We start from the raw sequence: 9,526 nt of genomic DNA, 5'->3' as shown, positions 1-9,526 counted from the left end.
TAAGTACAATTCCAATCAGTAACTTTATGAGCCAAAACTGTAAGTCAGGAAACCAAACTGATCATGAGCCACACCCGGCCATACAGGTTCATATCCAGTTGTCTCACTCTTACCAAATGTAGTATATGGAATACCAGAAATAACTAATCTTGGATACATTAATAACAGCAGCAATTCATTTAATAAAAGATTAAAAATCATTAAATGAGTGAACTAAATTACTCAGCCACAAGAAAGCTCAGTAATCATTCGCAGATGTTGCTCTACATCTCAGCAAAATATCTACCGTTCTTATTGTCAAACAACTCATCTGAAGTTGGCGAGTAAGCCCTTCCAGAGTAGCAAAGAGGAACAAAACAAGGTGGTTACACCACTCTGGGATGGACAGAGACTCAGTCCAGCTTTACTCTGTCCAACTCACTGATCATCTCCTCAAACTGCACATCACCAAAGAGACATACGGAATCAGCATACAGGTGACAGAACCGGGGCAGTTTATGTACTTGATAACAGCTGCTGGCGCTGCTGCAGAGTAAATATCATTGATAGCAGCAGTAGCAGCAGCAGCTGTTGTAGCAGCAGCAAGATGATGCAGCAATAGCAAACAACAGGAAGAGCAGAGATAGACAACCAACCTTTAAGATCTGACGCAGAAAATAATCACCATATCGCTTTGCCGACTTGGATTCAACAACATGAATGATATCCTGCATTGAAAAAAATATATATATTTATGAGAAAGTAATAAACCACCATACCTGATCACAAGGCACTAAGCCTACAAAAGGGTGAGCAGGAACAAGACAGCAAGTATTTTGACAATTGTAACAGAAAATTTTCCTTTCTCAAAAGATAAATTCTGTGTTCCCTACAGTTTGTGGTGGCCTTAATTACCATACCTATCAGCCATCTGATTGTAATCTGGATACTAGCATTAAGAACAAAATACCAGGATATGACAACTGAATTTAATATTTTCCGAGCAGTGACTATTCTTACAATGTAAATGTGTTAGTGCTAGATATCATTAAAAAATAGATTGCAAATTCAAGGAATGTGGACAAAATTTACCTCGTCAATGTAGAAATCAACATCTGCATTTGGGATGATCTTTCCATCAGAATCAACTGCATGCATTTTATGCTTGTATGTCATCAAGATTGTTCTGTCAGCAAGCAATTGTCAGCAAGTGGTTGTGGAATAGTTACAGTTCACAAGATAAAAAACTTCCACTGACTAAAAGAATGATCAAATTTGGTCTCCCGAAATCAAAAGTAAATGCACGACCCCCTCTCCCTGATGCACCTTTTACAACATATAATGAAGATATGAATTTTTTTAACAACGTAGATGATATCAATAACCCAAAAAAAGGTTTGACAAACCACTGACCTCAATGTGGGTTCATCCACTTCCATATAGGTAGCAAGTTTCCCTATTGATATGGTTGAATACAACTTCAAGAAACTGCGTACACCAGCAAGCAACTGCTGTTGCTTCACTTCATAAAGGAACAACTTCAGCTGCAGCCTATAAGCATCCTGCGGAAAGCCAGGGTGCTGATCAGTAACTCTACCAGGCCTTAACAGAGTGCAAGGAATTGCCACTTTGATTAGGAAGTTTATTTGTAAGCAATAACTAGATTACTAGATACATTATCAAACCAAATTACAGTTTAAAGATGCCTAGAACTGCTACCTCTCAAGATACAAGTTGTAATAATGCACTTGTATAGCATTGGACAAGCAGATCTGTTGGAATGGTAGCTTAGTTTTTGAAGTTACTTTTTACCAATTATAACACACCTATCATTCAGTTGCAAACCATATGTGGAGCTCAGACAACTAAATCCAGTAAAATCGAGTATGGCTCAGCACCTCCATGCAACACAAATAATGGTGCAAAGCAAAGTCATGACAATCGAAACAGTATTTATCTAGATTACAAACCAAAAGCAGATTTGGTACAATCAACATAAGATGTAAAGAAGTAAGCAACTACCTGGTTGTAATTTGTAAGTGGCTCCTCTAGAACCGGAGCTGATGGGGTAATGAATTTGGGGCAGGCATATGAGAAAAGCTCATCATAGACAGCATATGCTTCATCATCATATCTCTGCATCTTCAACATCTTCTCACTGTACTTATCCTTCAACTGAGTGCTCACATTCTCCTCAACAAGTTTTGTTTGAGGGCACAAAGACAGGCAGATTGCCAGCAAAGCATACATCTGTTCATTTTTTTTAAGTATTTGATCATATTGTGGAGACTTCTGATGATACTGCTTGTACTTCAGAATGTACAGAAGGATCTTATTGAATTCACGTATTGCCTCAACATACCTTTCCATAAGCAAACAGAAAAACTTAGTGATCAAATGGAAGCAACTTAAAAAAGTAAGGTAACTGCAACAATGAAGAGACCTAAAAGGCTAAGGAAACAATACATGCACATAACCTAGCAACGTTAAAATGAGAGCTTCATGAAAGGTGTAAAATCTTTCCAGTATGTGCTTAAAGAAAAGTAAGAATGATAGAATATAAGATTGACAAGGAATACAAAAATAAAATGCCAGAAACCACAATACGCAAGCTCTGTCAGGTGTTGGCTAAACCAGGGGAAAATGTCGCAAAATTCTGAGACATATCTTGGTAGATTTTACATGTTACAAAGCCAATTATGCATCTCCAAATCATTTCTATAAAGTTCCCTTTTCTTAGAATACCAAATCAGACTTGTTTTTGCTAAACATGAGGAGTAGCTGTTATCAGTGAGATATCAGGGGATAATATCAGAACAGGAAAACTTCATCATAGTAAGACACTTCCCAAATTCACTAAAATAGGTTAAATTATGCACAGGCTCAGTGCACCAGCAATTGATTTTAACAGAGACTGAGAAGTGTTCTCGCTATCAACAAGTATATATCTCCAATGAAGAATACTAATTCTGCTTTACGGTACACAAAGTATTTCCCAATCCATGACTCAAAAAGTGATGTATGCCCAAACAAATTAATAGCACTATGCAAGCGCTTTAATAAACCAAATAAATTCTTAGAACAAACAAATTCTTTTAAAAAATTAATAAAGGACACAGCATGTTGTGTAACCAATACAGCAGTAATTATCATATTGTCAGAACATCACATTTCTCTATCACTATGGGCTTAGTTAACCTCCTCAAAAGACTGGAGATGGTTCAAGGGATTATAAATCACATACTTATAATGATCTAAATTTAGGAAGCATAAAAAAGCTGACTTGATATCTCTCCATTGCAAGGCTCATCATATCAGTTCAGAAAGAGCCATATCCACCAAACAATACTTCCTCGCTATCTTATATGATCGTTAAACAATTAACATTGGACACCAGTTGTAATACAGTGTGGAGTGGATGCACGATGATTCACATCTCTAAGAATCCTAGTTCTGCATGGAGCAATTTCTAGAACTCAAATTAGAAATGGCTAATCACAATCTAGACTTTTCAGCTGACAAGCACTTATAATATGTTACCTATTATGATACAATTTCAGAAGCAGGTGTTATCCACAACAAGGGTCATGCAGAGAGAGAGAGAGAGAGAGAGAGAGTAAATACAATATACAGTGAACTGAGATTCTATATTACAATATTTTCAGAACTTTGACCATAGAAATGCTCAAAAGAGAGCCAAAAATGAGATAAAGGAAACATGTACAATATTATTAACAATGACATTTCAAAAAGGAAAAAAAAAGAAACAACAAAAAGGAAGGTTCAGAACAACAGACAATCTACATTTAAACCTTTTGGAAGAAAAAAAGGAAAATATGCCTAAATAAAGAACTAGTAAAGAAGGGTTTTTCCTAGTAGCATAGCAGATAAAAAAATAAAAATGATGAAGAATTAGGGGAAAAAAGAAGGCTGAGAAAGCACCTTACCTTCGTAACATCATGTTCGCAAACCCATAGTGATATATTGTAGATATATGGCTTCCAATCACAATGGTGTAAACACCTTGTTGACTAATGTCAATCGGAGCCAAACACTTTAGGCCCGTACGATAATCACCCAAAAGGCAATGAACTCTCAGCAACCCAATCATGCTGTAATAGCCCAACATTTTCAATACATTGCTTCCACCTTCATAGTCATACCCATCTGTAGCAGTAAATTGCTCCAACCCTTCTTTCTCACGTTCCAAAATCTGGTGGATCATGGATTTCTCCACAAGGGCTTGCAAGTAATTGAGAACACCATACACATTCCATGCCTACCAAGATTTAACAAGAACCAGCTGATAAGATGACAGCAAGCATGATATAACTGTATATATGTAAAAGAAAACATGCATCGTACATAATCCATGTCCACAAACAGCCAACAAAAGTCTAATTATTATGTACTGACTTTAGAGGATCTCACTTATTAGTCTTGGACAAATATACAGGGAGATGTACAACAGCTATCATACATGCACACATGCTTCCTAATAGATATCACACATCAAATGTCAGACTACAAATGTTACAAGAAATATCCATGACAGCCAAGTCAATATAGCATAAAAATGTTATCAAACTTAACATTGAATACAAATCTAGATGAAAAAAAGACTAACACTCCAACAGAAACCTTCCTCTTATGCACCCCATGGATGAACCAAACTATCAATTATGTAAAAGCATTAGTTTGCACCATGATCAAAATTCCAAAAAACATCAAGAAGCATTAACAGATCATGACAAACATCGTGTGAAGACTATCATATTACATTGCATTGACCAATGTGGCATCAAAATCAATAACAAACACTAGAGAGATATGCACCCCCCCACAGAACTAAAGTCAGAATGCTAAAGAACTGAAGAACACAAGAGAAATAGAGAGAGAGAGAGAGAGAGCAATAACCAGTTGGTAAACAAGCACGCAATTATTGCTCAAACCCTCCCCAGCCCCCACCAAAAAAACCGAACCTAGGAACCATATTTAAAACAATACAAGTAATTCCAGTAATTCCTTCTGTCAGAAACATAGATGAACTCAGCCATATGGTCAATGTGCGAACTTTATAGAGTCAAAATTTCTTCTGAACAGAACATACAAAAGGAAGAACTTTATGATCTGCGTTAGGTTTATGCATTCCAATAAGTTAAATTTTGCCAAAAATCTAATCTAGGACAGCAACCACTCCACCCTCCCCCCCCCTTCTTCTCCTCTCTAATCGAATAGCCTAATCCAATGCTATTTTACACGATTCATCCAGGTTGACCTTTTCTTTTCCATGTCCAATCTAATCTGAATTATGAGACTTCAACGCATGCTCAGAGGTCCTCGTAGTAATAGATTCCTCCTCAGATTCTCCCACAAGAAAGAGAAAGATGCCCATGAGGTGAAGTTCGGTGACAATCTAGGCCCCTCTCGAAGTTGGTTACTATGAACTACTGTCTCCCCTCTCTCTTTTTTTTTGACCTTTTTTACCTCCTTGATCCTGCCAACACCTCTCTTTTTCTCTTAAGTGGTGGACCCATACTAATGCACTGACCTCTCAAGATTGCCACCTTAAGAGTGGTGTTCCATTTAATTTAGAAGTTGGTTGGAAAACAAATTAAAAGAAGGGTCCAGTAAAGAACCAAGATCTCGTACCAAAAAAAAAAAAGAACCAAGACATTAACTGATTTCCACTTTCCATCTATTTTGATGATTAAAATTACTAGAAACATAATTTTAAAAGGATGGCCTCATGCACAAGGCTCCCATCATTGTGGGATTTAGAGAGGGTCAGATGTATACAGCCTTACCCATGCTTGCGAAGAGGTTATTTTCACATTTCGAAACCATCCAGTTCACAATAGAGCAACCTTACCATTGTGCTAAAACTCACCCTCAATAAAAACATAATCGTATCCCCACTTCAAACAGAAATTTCAGGAAAACTACTATGTTTACCATCTGCTTGTGCCCACACATTTTCCCTTGTCTCATCTTACTCAATCCTCCTAACTCGCATTAGTATTAGCATATGGTAAGTGATAGCTTTTTTCTCTTTTTTGGAATGATATAAAAGGACCAGAAACATACACAATAAACTAAGTCAAATATCCATCCGAGCAATTCACTACATCTAAATCATCTTCAAGTAACATATGCCATGCAGATTCTGCCAAAACGTGATTTCTCAGTCAGTATGTGAAAGGGGATGTTAGCATAACAACGACTGCATAAACCAGGTCAACTATGCATCTCATCAAATAACACTAAAATCATCTTCAAATATCATACATATAGCAGATTCTGCTGAAAAGTGATTTCTCCATCAATATACGACAGAGGACATGAGCTTAAGAATGACTCCTGGTTTTATTTTACCACCTTTTGGACCTTAATACTCACACCACAACTAGCTCATCTAATGTCTTTTCTCCAAATGTTTCTTCATACTGCCAAAACAATCTTGCTGTGTGCCTTCCTTCCACTATACATAAATGCTGAATTATATTGTATAATTGAGGTAGTAAAGAAACATGTTATATTCATTATTTTGACTAGATCTTCCAACTGGGAACTTCTCTCATAATTCTTAATCAGTTCTAGAGATCATTGCTACTGATAAAAACTTTGCAACACAAGCCCTAATAGATCTTCCGAGTGTACTTTCATTACACGATATTTATTATGACCTTTTTTTCTTTCTTATACGCACATTGAATTTTGAATCACAAATTACTGAGTTTTCAAATTACACAACAAAAGCAAGAAGTTTTCAACTATTTTCTAATATTCTGTTATACTTACAAATAGAAGGCATGAACATTTAATTCATTCTCAATGCACCTGAATCTACTCCAAAACATCTTGAAGAAACCAATACAAAGTCAAGACTGCACAAACCTATCAAAATCCAATTTTTTCAAAGGGGTAATCTCTCAGACACAAAACCAAAGTTGAATAATAACAATGTTGACACCCTAAACACGGAGAAGATCAAGAATTTTTGCTGCCGGTACCTGATCATATTGCCGCAGCAGCTGCAACTCCTCCTCGGTTTTGTTCTTGAGCTTGGCCCGGTACTGGCAGTAGGACTGGAACTGGTAGACAAACTCGTCCACCATGTCCCAAAGCCACTGGTTGGGGAGCTGCATGTTGACGACGCCGTGGAGCACGACGCCGAAGAGGCTGCAGTAGTTGTCCCAGGACTCGATCCGCTGGCGCCCCGTGGGGGAGAGGCGGGCGTAGACGTGACGGAACCACATCTCTCGGTATAGGAGGCAGAAGACATGGTCGTTGTCGACGTAGGGGGCCACGGCCTCCACCGACGGCCAGGGGTTCTCGCGGAACATCCGTTCGCTAAGGCGCTGGAAGCTCCCCTCGTACATCTGGTGGATCTCGTACACGTTCTTCTCCCGGATGTGGCGGTAGAGGTGGACCACGAACGTCTTCACCGAGTCCGGCACGAAGTTGGGGTCGTAGGCGACGTCCGAGACCTGGGACGACGGCGGATACGAGCGGTTGTCGTACGACGGTTCGTCGTAGTCGTAGGAGGACGCCATCCTAGCGGATCAATCGCTAGGGTTTTGAGAGACGAAGGAATTAGGGTTTGGGATCTGGGTTCTCGCTCTGCCGGAACGCAGGGGAAGGAGATGAGAGGGGAGGGGGAAAAAGGATTCTAGGGTTTTAAGTGGAGAAAGATTGGGACCGGGAAAGGAGTTACATATAGCGCTTAATCTCCACCGTTTGTTTTGAGGATCTTAAGGTTGATCAAACCATCGACGGTGAACGATTAAGAGCTTAAGAATCACGTGCGATGCACGAGCATAAGTCGACTAACCTTAACGTTCCACGGGGGAGTTTTGTGTAAAAAATGCTTTAACTATGTTTGACTTGATGCCGGTACTTCAATCGCAGATATCCTTTAATACATGAATTGATCATTTTTACGTTTAAACCCCTATACAGTACAAATGTTACAAATAGGTTGCAGAGTTGGAGCCATTAAGTCGGCATACAGTTTGCCGATGTTAGTTAGGATCTTCGCACCTAAACCTCTGTGGCAAAACAAACTCCACACTGTTACTTAATGTTAAGTACTCAAAAGGGTCTTTCACCCAAGTCCTATTTATCTCTCCTTTCTCCAAAAGTCTATTGACGAGTTCATTTTTGGCAAATATATCACTATTTTTTTCTTTTTAGGGGGAAAATATATCACTATTGTTTGTATTCTTGCTCTCTCGAGGAAACATAATCAATATTAGTTAAAAATGGCATTGTATTTATCAAACTATATATGAAAAAAATGACACCATAACTTGCCGTATTTTCCTTTTTTTTCTTGAAGCAATGCACATGCCTAATTCTTGCCAGTTGATAACAAATCAAAAGACTTATAAATCTAGTGGTGGTCGAGAAGGCAAAAAATTATTGCATTGCCAAAACCATATGTAAAGACACATATTTGAGCATGGTCGGTACTTCCTAATTATTTCACAAGCTCTGCGAAATTTCAAACTAATCTATGAAACATCATTTGAGGCAAAAGCATCAAATGAGTATTGGAAGAAACATGTCTTGGTATGTCATGAAAGAACAACAATTTTGAATTTGGCATCTGATGAAATCAAATCCCATCATGGCCTCTTTGGTTGCAAGTACTTGAAGATGGTCATTGGTGGAGCTTGCACCGAGTTGAAACTGCAGCATACATATCAATGTAGCTATTCTCGAGCTTCTTATTGAATTTTCTCGATTTCTCTTAACTACTGTAGCTTGATACACTTTTTTTTGTTTTATGACCACAAGTAGAATTGCAGCATTTGTTTTGCCTTTTTAAGCTACAGTTACATGTTATTTTAATTCATATGTTCATCACGAATTTTTAATCCTCATGTTTCAATACATGGGAAAGTCCATTTTTTTTTTTCTCTTGTGCATCATCTCATGTCTTAATAGCCTTTCGCCGAAACATCTATAGGTTGACCCTCCTAAGTTTTCATATTAAGACATGGCTAATTTATTTTTAAAATTTATTAGATTTTAATTAAACCATTTATTTCTAAATATATTAGATTTTATTTTTTTGATGGGTCATTTGCTCTATTTTTGAGCATCGCTGGGAGTTGGCAGGGCCGGTTCAACCTTTAGGCGACTGAGGTGGTCACTTAAGGCCCCTGCCTAAAATTCTTAGCTATAAACGCAATGAGGTCTCCAAAAGACTCTTAGCTATAAATATATTGAGGCCCCCAAGCCTAAAATCTCTTAGCTATAAATGCAGCATCGAGGTTCCAAAGCCTAAAAACAGTTAGCTATAAATATTTGAGGCCCCAAAAAGACTCTTAGCTATAAATGCATTGAGACTTCAAATAATTTCTAAATATTTTTATTACTATTATTATTATTATTATTATTAGTGGTAGTAGTGAGTTCTGCCTTAGGCCTCAAAATTCATTGAGCTGCACCCTTGTCAGCTGTTCTTCTCCGCGCCCGGCAAATGGAATAACGGAATAGTTTTTTTTGATGGAATAATGGAATAGTGGAATAAAGATGT

General features: G+C 37.9%; 1 protein-coding gene across 1 annotated transcript; it reads right to left on the bottom strand.

Moving 5' to 3' along the window:
* LOC103714794 (RNA polymerase I-associated factor PAF67) lies at positions 1-7,665 on the bottom strand. Its single transcript, XM_008802241.6, has 7 exons — positions 6,993-7,665; positions 3,927-4,258; positions 2,002-2,341; positions 1,393-1,541; positions 1,072-1,165; positions 636-707; positions 1-437 (listed from the first exon to the last, which is right to left on the bottom strand). The coding sequence occupies exons 1-7, from the start codon at positions 7,533-7,535 to the stop codon at positions 393-395; spliced, it is 1,575 nt and encodes a 524-aa protein (XP_008800463.1). The 5' UTR covers positions 7,536-7,665; the 3' UTR covers positions 1-392.
* Between the last annotated feature and the right edge of the window lie 1,861 nt (positions 7,666-9,526).

Source organism: Phoenix dactylifera, chromosome 12, assembly GCF_051530095.1.
Source record: "Phoenix dactylifera cultivar Ajwa chromosome 12, Ajwa_hap1_PhDact_Kaust_v1.1, whole genome shotgun sequence".
NCBI lineage: Eukaryota > Viridiplantae > Streptophyta > Magnoliopsida > Arecales > Arecaceae > Phoenix > Phoenix dactylifera.
This window is presented reverse-complemented; position numbering and strand designations above follow the sequence as displayed.